This window comes from Manacus vitellinus, unplaced genomic scaffold (genome assembly GCF_001715985.3).
Source record: "Manacus vitellinus isolate BGI_N305 unplaced genomic scaffold, ASM171598v3 scaffold_67_pilon, whole genome shotgun sequence".
In the NCBI taxonomy this organism is placed as follows: domain Eukaryota; kingdom Metazoa; phylum Chordata; class Aves; order Passeriformes; family Pipridae; genus Manacus; species Manacus vitellinus.
The window spans coordinates 325700-340812 of NW_021940737.1; the positions used below are offsets into that span (position 1 = coordinate 325700).

General features: G+C 37.5%; 1 protein-coding gene across 4 annotated transcripts in view; it reads left to right on the forward strand.

Moving 5' to 3' along the window:
- The window catches only part of TTLL7 (tubulin tyrosine ligase like 7), a 61186-nt gene extending 47168 nt beyond the window's left edge, over positions 1-14018 (forward strand). For 2 of the 4 annotated variants that reach the window (XM_018083774.1, XM_018083773.1), the window contains 5 exons: positions 110-244; positions 1011-1091; positions 4786-4946; positions 8543-8716; positions 12102-12222. In XM_018083774.1, coding sequence (XP_017939263.1) covers positions 110-244; positions 1011-1091; positions 4786-4946; positions 8543-8716; positions 12102-12222 — 672 coding nt within the window. Of the gene's footprint in view, positions 1-109; positions 245-1010; positions 1092-4785; positions 4947-8542; positions 8717-9037; positions 9157-12101 lie in introns of all 4 variants that reach the window. The other 2 variants (XR_001922057.2, XM_018083772.2) reach the window with 2 other exon arrangements.
- The last annotated feature ends 1095 nt before the right edge of the window (positions 14019-15113 follow it).

Here is a 15113-nt window from a genome sequence, read left to right on the forward strand (position 1 = left end):
GAATATATTTTATATCACCCTATTTATAAATTTTTTTCAAGCAAACATCTCTATAATGTGATTTAATGACACTCTTGAAATTTTTCCTCTGCTTCGTATTGGTTTTTAGAGTGAGTCTTTGCTGCAACAGAAAACAAAAGAGCAAGAAGTTGCTTTGACAAAAGAGACTCTTCTCCTTATCAATGACATGAGAATCAAGTTCCCAGGAAAAACAGATGAAGAATCTGAATTAATTATAGAAGATGTGAGTATCTATAAATAAGAAAAAAGAACAGGCTAGACACTGTTTAGACCACTGAAATGAATCAAAGTAAAAAGCTCAATCCATGATTCTTGAGCTCCTTCAGCCTTTGAACTTCCAAAACTCAGGATAATTCAGAAGAGTTTGGAAGTTTGGAGCTTTGCACACTTTCTGACTTTAAAAAAGCAGCACTGAAAGCATTCCTATGTCCTTATAAAATATATGAGAAACAATCAGGAAGGTTAGGAAAAGTCAATTTTTCATTGTGGAGAAAGTTAAAACTTTTAAGTAAGGCAAGAAGAATGTCACAATTAATATTTCATCTGATGTTGTTAAAACAGATCCTGACGTGTTTAACTGGCTCTCAGATGTGCACAGCAGAGCACTCAGAATGGTATCTGCAAGGCAGACTGGAGTTTGCTGCTCATGAAGAACACCAGTCACACACTTTTTGGCTCTTCTGGTCTACCAGCTTAGCCTTTCTCACATCCAACACAGTCCTGAGCCTCGTAGTTTATCAAAGACATGAAACAGTGCCCAACTAAAGGTCAATTAAAAACAATATTAAGATATATAAGCAGAAATTGCACGTCTTTGCAAACGTTCCCGCCCCATAAATCTGCAAATGTTTTTCTATTTGTTTTAGAGAAAACTTCTTCTCACAGTGGTCTTTTAGAGGCTCACAATTTTAAGCATTAGGAATGCTCATGAACGAAATACCAGCTTTCAGTTGTTGTATTTTTTATCTTGTGTTTTACAATGATTACAGATTATGGATAATTGGAAGTATCATAAACCAAAAGTGTCATCCTATTGGTTGGTAAAACTGGATCCAACAAAGCAACGAAAAGTAAGTGACATATTTCATTTGCTGAAGGTCAACTGAACTAGATGCACAGCAGTGTTTCTACTGGTGTTTAGCAGTAGCTGGGAGTGACTTGAGATGCTGAAATCCTGGCTATTGATACCAACATATGTATGAATTAATTCTATTGTAGGAAATCATCTTGCTCCATACTTGGAGAAGCATGATTATCCTGGATTATAATTTAAAAACCAATTTCTTAAAAACTTAATCTGCTGAAAGAAAAGGAAACAAATAAATGATTAGTAGCTTAAATACCTAATTTTATCTAACATTCTTAGAAGTGTATTGACTCGGCAGGTTTGATTCATAAGGGTTAAAAAGTCAGCAGTTTCAGACCAAGAATGTTAAAACTCCATCAGAGTTAGTGATGTTGCACTTGGTTATTTGAGTTTTTGACCCACAGTATTAGAATAGATTATATTGAATAAAAAATGGACCTGCCAAGCAAAGAATTTTCTCCTTTAAGCATTATTTCAGAAAGCCCACAATAAAGGGAGGTTCTGCCCTTTATTTGACTGGCAGTCCTGTTAAACCAGGGGTACATGTAGGATCAGGATGACACACATTGATCCAGGTTGTTACTCACAAAAACTGCACAACCAGAAACAGGGACTTTTTGCTCTTCTTGTGAGGATATCTTTTACAACTTAGGAGACTTATCATTCCTGAAGCACTAGCGAGCCCTTCATCTTTGCTTGCACTGGAAATGATTTGCCTTTTTTTTTAACTGCTTTTAACCTCAATCCCTTCAAGCAATCAGATAGTTATTCTTGGAAGGGTAGTTTATAAAAATGGATTAACTTTGACAATGACATTGCAGCTGAGGACTGCCAAATGTCTTTTGTTGATTTGAAAGAAGTATGTTTTATATTCCAATGAGGTGGGTGAAGGAGAAGTGAGCACAAGGTGGGGAATATTTATGCATGTAAGGAATCTGTCTCAAAGGTACCTTTCCACAACTTTGTGAAATACAAACCAGAATCTCGGTCCCCTTCACTATGCTTACTGGGAAATTCTAACACACAAAAAGAAAATATCTGGGCAATGTACTAGATTTCACAGTGTTCATCCCTGACAGCTGTATTTGCTTAACAATTATTGAGCATGGTGTAGAAAAATTAAACTTCTGCTCATATTCTTAGTGTGTAATATCCAAGAATTACAGCACAAGAACAGGAGGCATTCAGAAGCAAGCTCAGAGTAAACCAATGCAATCAGTGCATGCTAAAAAGAAATTTAACCTCTAAGACTTTCAAGAAAAAGAGACTTCTGGAGGGGGAGTTATGACTGCTTCATGTTCTATTACTTTACATAATTTCTTTAGAAGTGTTTTGATGCTTACCAGAGGGTTTTGAATATGCTCTTTCATAACATCTTGTTCCGTTACACCCAGATAATTGCTTTTGTTAAAGTAAATGTTGTAAATTAAAGTAAACAGAAAGATGAAGGCAAGCTAGGGAAATTAACTTAGAAAAGTGAAGATGTAGGTTTTGTGACGTTCCAGCCCTTGTGCAATGCCTTGTCTCTTTTCCTAAATGGATGATTGAGGCCATGTTTGCAAATTAAGGACAATTAACTGGTACATTTCCTGCTCTGGCATATTGACAAAGAAAAGTAATTTTTTTTTCCAGAGTACCTGGCAGTCTGTGGCTTGCTCTAAGATACCCAGTTTTCTTCAACTCCAGGTGCTAAAGTAAAAGCTCTACATTGGCATCACTGTTCTTAGCTCATGTCTATTGGACTAGTGATAGAGGCTATACAGGGTGGAATTGTTCTGTTCCACCCCAACAGGTAAATTACCACTAGGCAGTGCAACATTGCAAAGAAATATATGGTTGATCCTTACGTAATTTAGGGACTTAGTTCAAATGGGTGGATACAACCACAGATACCTGCCATTTGTGTGGGAAAGCCTCAGACAGGTGAGACACAAGGAAAGGTGCTTGAGAAGCATGAAGACAACAGGCTAATGCTCCTAAGGAAGTGTCTGAAAGTCTGGACCCATTCCTCAGGCATGGGGCAATCCAAAACCTGGGTTTAGCTCCTCCTGTCACAAAAAAAGATAAACATCCTTAGGTTATAATTTCTTCCTCTTTCCATCTCACTCTTTGGGAGAAGGAGACTATGGGTGTGAATTTTAGTGGGCTAGACACCTGCATGCATAAAGATTCCCAACAGAGATGACAGTATTGTATTTGCATTGGATTATTATGTGCATGGATTAAGTGCAAGACCTATGCATGCAAACTAATTCGAGGTCTTCAAAAAGAGCTTAAGTAACATGGAAAACCCATATTTCATCAAGGCTGACATTATTAGGTATCTATAGATTTTCTGCCCATTAAGCACTGCTACACAGCTTCCTTGTGCTATTGCAAGCATTTTATTTATTTATGCTTTGTTTCCTTCATGGTGTCCTATCAGGCTATTTATAAACAAGTTTGTTATGCAGAACCAAAAAATTGCAATTCTACACCATGCTTCCATACTTTACTGTTCTACTAAATCTCTTTCACCTTTTGAGAGACCATGTGAATCAGTTTGTCATCCATAACTGAAAGTTTCCTGGGAAAGCGTTGTACTTTCTCATTTACAAAATCCTATATCAAATCAATAAATACCTCCATCTGTTTACCACTCACTCGAGTCTGACTGGCTTTTGGAAGATGCTGTCAGGCAAAAGAGGCAGAGGCTGTTTCCTTTAGAGGAAATGATGTTGATTTAACTGACTTTTTGTTACATGCACCGTGGGCTTTTTTGTAGGACAGATCTGACACTGTTCTGAGTGCCAGTGTCAGGCCTAAACACTACTTTGGGCACAAAACCATTTAGATGCTGTCAGTAAGTCTGGGAATAGTCAGAATCCACGACACTCTGGAACCTGTTTTTCTCCAGGGGCCCGACTTCAGAGAACATGCAGATATTTAAAAGCAGGCCAGGTGAGTCCCAGCTCCCTCCCACAGCCCAGTGCAGTCCAGTGGGACGTGCAGAGGTGTGTCCAAAGGAGTGCTGAGCTGGGTGTGCAGCTGCCTCGGTGTCTGTGCTGTACAGAATGCAGCTCAGCTCTCCTCCCACATCTGCAGGTACTTACATTTAAAGGTAGTCTGTGTAGAATAAATCCATGACATTTCTATAAATGTGGCTATTTTAAATATCTTGCTGATCATTTTCTCACTTATTGATTTTGCTGCACTATCTCCTGCCAGGTAAACTAATATGGTTTGATCCAGAGTAACACTGAGCAGTTTGTAGCTCTTCAGGCCATTTTAGTTCTTTGTAAAATAGATGATATTTTAAAAGGGGGTGAGAAAAGAAGATATATAATATTTGGGTTGTTAGTTAAGTTGCTTCTAGTCTGTAATTGTGTCAATTTTTTTTCTCTTTAAACTCTTTTTGTCATTTAAATGAACTAGTATTGAACAGACTGAAAAAAATAGAAATGAACTTTTCTCTAGTAAAAATAAAATATTTTGATTTGGCTTTGCAAAATGTTATTGACAGAAAAAGCATCTAATAAAAGTTTGCTGATGAATGCACAGAAATGAAACACAGACATCTGTGGGAATTTATAGCTGTGCAGTCATCTGTGTGTGTGTGTGCAGTCAGTCAGCCATCAGCTGGTTTTCAGTTTTGCAATATGCCTTTGCTTTAATTTCCTTGGAATACTCTTTCCTAGGTTTTGGATATAGTCAGGACAGGTGTTCGTGCAGTTCTGCAGCATGTGTGGAAAGCTCCAGACGTGGAGAGTTTGCATCTCTACCGTCTGTTTAACCGCGTGTTTAGTCGCTTGCTTTGGAGCCGTGGTCAGGGCCTATGGAACTGTTTCTGTAATTCAGGGTAAGCCTACTTTTCTTTTCTTAGCCTTCTTCATAACTTCAACATTACAGTCAATGCTGGCATACTTTGTTGCTGATTTTTATTCAAGAGAATACTGTAATACAGTGAACTTGTTTTAACAGCATCTAAAGATATGGTATAATTAAATCTAATAATCTAGGCCAACCTTTTCAGAAGTGGAATCCAGTATTTAGTTATGTATTTACAAATATAATAATTTAGGGAAAATAATCTAATTTTCAAAATATCTGAGCCTTAAATCAACTCTTCCATGGGACGGTGCATGATTTTCAGGCCAGGCCACTGTGTCCAACATGGACTTGCCATCAACAGAAATCACTGTCACATCTGTTTGAGCTCCAGACTTAGAAGGGAAGAATTCAGTCACAAGTGCATCTGACACCTCATGCCAAATGCAATGTCACTTCTGTGGTTTACAAATAACGAGTTCAAATTTCTGTGCTTGATTACATTTACTGTTTCCCATACTGGTGGAAGCCTAAGCATATGCAGAATATGAAATGTTCTCACTGAGGTAAGAGTCTTTGAGCCAGAAGAAGAGTTCAAGGGAGACTAGGATTTTTTGTTCATGCAGAACAAGACTCAGCTGACTCCAAGGTGGAGCTATTCTTTGGCAAAGGTCCAGTTCCTTGTAGGAGGAGTTGCTATGTAAAAGATTAAAAAAAAAAGTAAAAGTAATATACAAATATCCAGCATGGGTAGAGATCCCTCTGCATGTAATACACTTAGTACCTAATTGGTGGAAGGAAACAAAAAGGCTGTTTGTACCTTCCCAGTCTTGTTTATTCAGTTGAAGCACCTTCTGGCCATGGAACACACAGCTGAGAACTCCTGACAGCACCTCTGCAGCACAGAGGCCAATTCTCATCACTGCCCTGCTGTACCATCTTAAAGAACAGACTGGGATAAACACAGGGCATGTGTAGAATTTGGGAAGACATGTTGGGAAGGGGGTATTAATGTGCTGATTCAGAAACAGCATGACTATATGAAAATATATTAAGCAATGCAGTATGTTAACTATTCATAAGATATATGTCTTGGGAGAAGACAGGAGCTAATAGCCTTAAGGTTTCCTCTTGATCATTAGATCTCTGCTTGGTATGTGCTATTTTAGTAAAAAAAATGAAAAATGAAAATCTCAGGGGAAAAAAAAGGGATGTAGATGGTTTCATAAAGCTACATTTGTTTTACTGTATAATAAACAATTAAAACTAATAAGACAAATTGTTGACTTCAGATGGTTAGAAAAAGACTAACACATAATTGACCATATTGAACATAATTGACCATATTGCACAATCAAGTGTACTAGTCTTTATCTGATCTGGTGAGGACCCCATGATTTCTTACTAATATATGGAAACTAAAGTTACAGCACAACAAATTAAGCTTTCTTAGGAAACAGTACTCTGATCCCTGTTGACTGCAGTATAATGGAGAATAAACTGAACCTGTGTAGCACATGGAGGAGGTTGCACAGGCCCATTTCTGTCCAAATGTCAGCCTTTGTTATCAGGGTAACAGGACAGCACTCTGTTCGTAGTCAGCCATAGTTACAGCAGGCCACATATTATTTTTCACTGAAAAAATTCCTCCTAACTGTAGGAAAGGAAAGGTATCACAGACTTTAAAATCCAGAAGTTAAGGAATTTATCAGGAGAGTTTCTTCTACAGGATTTCTGAGGTTTATGGATTGAATTATAATATAATTATGTGTAGCACTGTGAATCTGTTGAATGAATGTAATACTTAGAACTTCATCTTGGTACTTTCTACCAACCATCACATGACTTCATGAGGAAAGAATGAAGACAATGGATTAATTTCCAGATAAAAATACATGTGGAAAGTTCCCTTGAACTTGAATTGAGAAAAATATATTAAAGAAAATAGTAGCTGTTCAAGTAGTACTGTGATGCAATGATCTTAGAGGTCATTTCCAACCTAAATGATTCTCTGATTATTCAGTTTGTGAAATTAAACAGTTTGTATCTATTATATTTGTATTATAGATTATTATATTTGTAACAAACAATACTTCTTAATTAATTGTATGAATAAAAATTAAGGAGAAATGCTTGCATCACTTGAAAATTATGTTTGCAATGAAAATTCTGTAGGACTGAACAGTTTCAGCTGGAACGTGTCATCTGGAGGAGCCAGGCTGACAAATCACTTAGCTATACATACAGCTTATCTTTTAGTCATTAATGGTCAAATGCCAACCTAATCCTAGAATCACAGAATGTTAAGGGGTTGGAATGGACCCTATAGATCACCCTGCCATGGGCAGGGATGCTCCCACTAGACCAGGTTGCTCAAGGCCTTATCCAACACTGCCAGGGTTGGGGCATCCACAGTGTCCCTGGGCAACTTGTGCCAGTGTCTCACCACCCTCACAGTGAAACACAAGCTCATTTAAAAAATCTAACTAGGCAGCAGTAAGCTTGCTGCTTCTTTGACGTTGCTTTGAGGACAAACTTTCTACACCAGCATTGTTACTGCTGATCTCCATGGACAAGGTTAAATCATCTTAGATGCTGTGTTGAGGCCAGATGCAGTAAATTTTCCTCACTCTGTAAAGTGCTTCTTTCATACACAAACAAAAAACCTCAAGTTTACAAACTATCTGTGCTGCTGGATAAGAGTTTGAACAAAAAAAAAGTCTTTACAGGGACCATGTTGCCTTTTAAAACAGATGGAATGACCTGTAATTTGGTCAGAATTCTGCACAAACAGGAGTGTTGAGGTGTATGCAAAAAACCATTGTAGTCTTCTGTGCTAAAACATACCTGCTTTATGTTAGTGTGGTAGGATTTGGTGGGTTTCTTTTCAAAGACAAATGTCTTTTTAAGAAAACAAAAGGAATGTTTCTATAGATGTGCTTTTCAAGTTGCACTTAATTGTAGCAGACCAACCCCATATGACCAGATGAAATAATAAGTAGTATTTAACTGAGAAAACCAAGAGACTCTCCTCATATGATTTTTTTTTTGATAAGGAAGCAGAGCATGTATTTAACTGAGAAAACCAAGAGACTCTCCTCGTATGACTTTTTTTTTGATAAGGAAGCAGAGCATGTACTAATCTCCTGTAAATGAATTTAGTGTTTGTTTCTTAGTGTCATGCCCTTAAAAAAAAGAGTATTATTATGCTGTGAAGACATTTAGAAATAATTTGTTACTTTTATTAATTCCTTTAATATCACATTTGCATTCAGGTGGTAACCTGTTAAAAAGTGTTTTTTGTTATTCCTGTTGTAAGACACATAGAGAATTATGTGACAGTAAATGTTTATCTGCTAAACGTAAGTAATGGTTCTATAAACACTTAAGGGAACAAACCAAGTGAAAAATGGCAGTGGACATTTCCCATATGAAGATTAACTTCTTAATTTGTGTTTTGGACTCAGCATTTGCCAGTATTTGTGTTAAATTGGACAGTTTTCCTGTACGCAGGCAAGGTCATGCTTTTCTCTTGTTCCTCTGCTGTTAAATCTGATATAAAGCAATAAAGCTCTTAGATTGCAATTTGTGACAGAAAACATGAGTTTGTGTCTTTCTCCACAACAGGAGCTCTTGGGAAACCATGTTCAGTAAAAGCACAGAGGTGGTGACTCCTGAGCAACTGCAGTGTTGCCAACGAGTAGTACAGCTTTGTAAACGCTGCCTGCTGGTAGTTTACAAATACTCATCAGATTCAAGAGGATCCCCAACTGGGATTAGGCACCACTGGGATGATACAAGGTATAAATTTGAATATTATAAGTGTAACGGATAGTATTGGAACAGGTTTCAGTCTGTGTTGCTACCACTCCACTTTTCAAGCCTGCTTCGCTCTGTATTTAAGGAAAACAAAAAGCAAACTCCCCAACATTTCCCTTGCTCCTGGGTTTCAGTCATTCCAACCTCACCAGCCCACTTATGAAGTGCTACCAAAGGAAGACTTGATACACAGATCTTGTGTGAAAGTGCACTTATTAAACTCTTGATTGCCCACTGCCTAATTAGCTGCAGCAAAGGCTTCCCATCAAGTGAACTGAAAATGTCCTTTCTTCCCCTTCTCAGATCCCTCAAAGTCACTGTTTCCAGATTTGCATTCCTAGAGGTATCCTAACATGTCAGACACTTGTGGCTCCACATTCGCAGTGGGATGCTATAGGGGCACAGCTCCAGCCCAGGGTCAGGTAAGTGCCATCTCATTTACTGTATTGCACAGGTTTGCAAAGGTCATTTCCAAAACCTATGGGCTGAAAGTTTTATTATTTCATCTTACAGAGCATAAATATATTTTCAAACCTTGCAAAACAGCATCATATAGTAAAAGAATTCTTTGGCACTTACCCGATTCTCCAGTGGCTGGTTTAGTTCTCCAACTGGATACAACAGGGATTATAATACTGTCAGTACAGGGATTACTGGAAATGCTCCAACTGTGGAAGTCAATGATTTGGGATTAAACAGTCATAGGTGGAGAATTAAATATCAGTTTCAAATTACTTAGGTTCCAAATTCTATCCATAGTGGCAATTTTAATTATTGTGTATATAAACTTACAAATGCTTCGTTTATATAAAATATCTTATATATATTATTTCATAGAAGGGCTTTATGAGTTAAACATTATGTGAAAAGCAAACTTTTGATATATTATCTGTTAAACTTATTTTATGACTTAATTGCTTACTTGATATAGCTCAGATTAGTTATTTGATACACTGAACCCATTTGTTATTGACATGTGGATCTCAAGACACTCTAACTTAATGTAAAACCAATCAGAAACTGAATTTGTTTGGTCACAGCAAAAGTAGAAGTATGTTAGCCACAAACCAAATCATATTCAATATTACCATCTACTCAGCTATAGCAGGAGTATGGTAAAGTCATTTGGATTAGCTAAGACTAGAAAATCTTCAACCTTGAAGTTTTTATTGCTTTTACTGTTAATGCTGCAGAAAATTTTACATCATGACCAACCACAAACTATTCAAACTGCTCAGATTAATGTGCTGCAGCTAACAGGCTTGCATTTGGAAAGCAGTGAAAGGAATGGTCCAAGAGAACTCTCTCATCTCCAGTTTCTGTGTTTCTTTGGATGCTTGAAGGGAATTTATTCATAAATTTCACAGGGTAGAGGAATTTAAGCCCTTTTTATTCGAAGTATCAGTAATGGAGTGTCATGACAACTCTGATTGATCTAAGTTACAGTTTTTATATGTCTCCACAAATGTTTCATCTATAGCTGAGTACAACAATATGCTATGTAACTGATATTCTGAATTTGTGAAATGAAGGATATATATGGAAATAAATGCTTTTACCTGTTATAGTCCACAATTGTAAGGTAATGAAATATTTTTCTAGAAATGGGAAAACCACAATACTATTTCACTTAGGTTTCTGTTTTTAATGAATCTGCACTATTAATAATAGTTTTCTTGACTCGCCATAAAATTTTATGGTGCAAGAAAAGATCAGAGTATAATTCAATAAATGTATGGGAAGTAAATTTTTTCAGGACTTAAAAAAATTTAATTTGAAGAACTTCGTTTTTTCTGAGCACTAACCAATTTTTTATTTTGCCTGTGATTAAGAAACAAAGTATGTGAAACTAAAGCTTTCAAATATTACACATAGGTACCTCTTTAGCTGAGGAAATTTATTTGTATAGGGAGAGAGAAAAAGATAATGAAAGCTGAGAACAAATTAAATTTATTCTGAATCCTACTCCTAACTGTAAATCCACTGTATGTCATGAAGAATACAATGCTCCTGAATAAGAGCATTGAAATGTTTATTAATGACACTTTTTTCATCAAAAAATTAAAAGTGTAAATAAAACAATGGAAGAGCTCAAAAAATATGCCAAAAGCTCTTAGAAATTAGCTAAAATCAAGCTGTATAAAAAGTCAGACTTTAATATTTATATAAATTCACCTGTGTTGTAAAATTAAAAAAAAACCCAGAACATGTACTGCTAGGTCCTTACATGTTGCTAAGTGATCTTATCTATTACATGGCAAGTAACCCTGGGAAGTATCAGAGTTTTTTACTGTATCATCAGGCAAAGGCAGGACTCGGGTTGGTGACAGTGAACTGTCAAGCTCAACATCAACCCATTCCAAACCTGACTTTATTTTTTTGCAAATTGTTTAAAAATATATTGGTGATAATATTCTATAATAAAACTTTTTCTCAAGCTTAAGCAAACCTCCTGTGTACATTTGCTCTGTACAGTCTCCTGCTGACACTGTGGTGCTGTTTCTGTCCATGTGATCAGTCTTTTAACTTATTCATCATTAGCCCATATGATTCACTAGAACTGTACAACAATTTTTAAGCAATGATTTATACAATTTGTTGTGTTAATCCTTCCTAACGTTGACATAATTAAATGTGAAATTCTAATTTAGTATGGATGTTATTTTTGCACACTTAACTGTGCTCATTTAATGATTTCTACAATTAGGTAATTATACCATGAAAATATTTAAGAATTAATATTAGGCATACGATAAACTATTGTTTGTAGTATTATATGAAATACAAGCTATACAGTTGCCTGAATTTAAAAGATAAATAGTCGCTGACGTGAATTACGAGGTGTAGCATTATTTCTTCCTTTACAAGAGTAGTGATGATAACATGTCTATTTTTAGAGAATTAGAGCTGGAAACCAAAGCTGAAAATCTTTTTTCTTCTCTAATAATTTTTTTTTTTATGAATTAACTTTTTATAAGCTGTTTAATGCCACTTGCAGTTTTTGCCTAGTCTAAATTAAATAAATAGTACTATAATAACAAACACTATTGGTCATAGTATTAATTTTTGGTAGTAGTGTTACACAGGGTTTCATTGTTTATTTATTAGATGGCTTGAAACATAAAGGTCTAGAAAGCTGTTTGGTCCTCATACAACATTTTGAAATTTTGCAAAGAGTTTCTCAGAGTTTAGATTCCTTTTCTGAGCTAGCTTGTGCCTATTGCCCTCCGTGTTTTATTAACAGTATTTACTGTACCCAGTTCCTTGCATACAACAATTATAAGGTATGGTGCATAAACATTAATTCTTTTGCTCTTGAATGTTGCTTTGTCTGTAAACTCTGCTATATTTTTCATATCCTTTCTAGGTATTTATTGCCAGGACCTTCACTGTTCATCCTGAAATCATCCTCATCCAAACTTAGCTGCAGTTCATCTGGAATGCCTCGCCCTAACATTTTGTTCACACACAGATACAGTCACTTGTGAAGTTAAAGGAAAGTTGCTGTTTGTAAATAATAGCACCAATATTTTTTTTTCAGTTTAAAATTTGTGATGAAGCTAAATATAAACACTGTTATATATTTCCTACCATCATATTATAATAAAATTTAGCTTAAAACCTACTGTAAAAGCATAGCTTTTCTGGGAACATAATAAATCTTGTTGTTTACATACACATGTGAATGTGTAGATCTTGCTAGGTTTATAAGTAATTCCTTCCTACTAGAAATGTTATTTTTGCTGCAGAATATATAAAATGGAATTGATCTTGAAGATTCTATTACAGTATTACATTATTTTGTAAGTATAATACTTTGACTTGAAAATTATTTATTGTAAACTATATTATTTATTGTCTCAAGTGTAATTGATCCTTTAACAAGGCAGATAATTAAAAAACTCTAGTAGAACAGTAAAACTGTAACAGGCATTGAAAATAATATGATCAGTTCTTGGACATGTTTAAAATAAAAGCCAAAACTCTGTAAGCCAAACCTAAAGCAGACATATTTTTATTTCTCCTCTGAAATGACAAGATCTATTTAATGCTGCTATTTTTCTTAAAGGACATGATATAGTATCTTTTAGCCAAAGCAAAGGCATCTAGTAGACAAACAGTAAAATATCAGTTAAGCATTGACTTTCTAACTGCATTGTTGTGATAAAATGGAAGCCAATGTTTGTTTCCAGATTTTTGGTCACATTACCCATACCCTGTGCCTTTAGGTTTCCTTTGGGAGCAGGAAGTCATCTCCAGCTGCCCAAGCATGCATAGTGCACAGTTCTTCTGTTTTACTGCACGAGTGGTAAAGCAGACATTTTAGGAATTACTGCAGCTGTAATGTATTGTTTCGAACTTAACCTAATTGGTTTGTTGTAGTTTTTAGCATGCAATCCAGTACCTCCTGTGGAATGTATCCTTGCAATGGACAGTATTTTCTAGATTGCTGACATGGTTACATGTTGGAAATGTAGTTCATTTGAAAGCTCTCGCTCAGATCCAGCTTCCTGGGGCTGGCTGAAGGGCACAAAAATAAAACAAGCCAGAGCAGGAACTTAGTATTAACAAGATTTGTAGCCTGAAAACATCATTCAGGTTTTGCTACATACAGCCATTCATCCCACTCAGCATTGTGTCATGTGAGCCTTATTCATTATAGAAATAATTATTAAACAAATCAGTTAATCTAGATTTAAAAATTAATTAAGTTTTTTAACTGAGTAAAGAACAGAGTAGTTATTATTTACCAAAGACTTGTGTACTTACCAATCATTTAATCCTGACATGTGTTTGTAAATTATTGATGTATTTCAGGTATACTTAAAAAAATAATTTGGGGGCTACTTATCCTCAGGAGCAAGTATGTTAATAGTTTTTGATATCCAGCAATTTAAGACAAATTTAAGAGACTTAAGAAATTTGAGGTTGAAGTTGTATGGAAATGTGTTGATTTTGGTTTTGTTTTTTTTTTTTTTTACTTTAGTCATAGGATATATAAAACTGGGAATTTGGGTGAGATTTTTGATGCCTGTCTGTAGTGCCTCAGCTCTACAAGTGCAGAAGACTATTTGTAAACAATTAAAAAACTCTCTTGAGATTAGCCAGATAAAAGCAGTCTTTTTGTCTGGTGAAGTCTTTTTAATTTTTGTGGTAATATTAGTTCAGTAATATAACATGTTTGCATTAATTGTATATCTCTTTTGGTCCATACAGTGACTACTAAAGCTTACCCTGGTTATCTGTAAGACCTAATAAAAGCTGTAAATTTTCTCTCCTTGGAGAAGGCTTCCATTGTATTCTACTTTTGGCCATAAGGATAAGATCAGCTTCCAACCTAGCTTGCCAGACTCAAACAGAGCTTAGGTAGGAGGTTCATATGTCTTTTTATCCCCCCCCCCCTTTTCCTTTTTATTTTTTAAATTTCATTATGATTTCTATTCCCAAATGCCAGTGCTGGGCCAAGTCAGTCTGTACAGAACACTCTGCCAAAAGAAAGAGGGCTACTAACCATACCTATGCAGTATGGCCAGACTGGGGAAAAAAACACATTTAGCATGTACAAAAGTGGAACAGACAGTGGTTTACGTCTGACATTACTTAATATATTTGTATTTCTGATAACCTTTCCTGAAGTGGTCCTTGTTCCTACTGACGTGTGAATCGGTCCCTTCAATAAAGGTCGTGCTCCCCTTGCTGCCCCTGAGAGCCAGCGCGTGAGGGCTGCGGTCACTCGGGCTGCCCCTGGAGCCCAGCCCCGGGCGGAGCATTTCCCCCTTTTCTGTGCAGAACGGCAGCATTCCCTCTGGGATCAGAGCGCTGCTCCTGGGAAATATTACCTGGGTCTGGCCCTGCAAGCGCTGCCGTGGTGGCACCTTCAGCCCGGTGCCCGCGGCTGTGCCCCGCTCACCCGGCCCCGCCAGCCCAGCTGTGCCTGGGGAGCAACAAATTCACCGCGGCGGAGCTGAGGGCAGCGCCCGCAGCGCCTGTCCTAGTGCGAGCACACCTCGGGCGTGGCCCCACGTGCTGGGGAGCTGTGAGAAGGGACGGGGCGGGGACAAATGTCTGCAGGGGTTGATCTTTGCCTACTTAAGAGAGGGCGGAGGTCAGGGGGTGTTGTGGAGTGCGGTGGATCCTGAGCTCGTGGGTCGTGCTTTGTCCCGAGCCCCCGAGCGTTCCCGCGGGCCGCGCGAGCCGCCCCTGAGCGCGGGTGCGCCCGGCTGTGAGGGGCCCGGGCCGGGAGGGGCCGCCTCGTGAGGGGCCCGGGCCGGCGAGGGGGCCGCCTCGTGAGGGGCCCGGGCCGGCGAGGGGCCGCCTCGTGAGGGGCCGGGCCGGCGAGGGGCCGCCTCGTGAGGGGCCGAGGGGTGAGGGGCCCGGG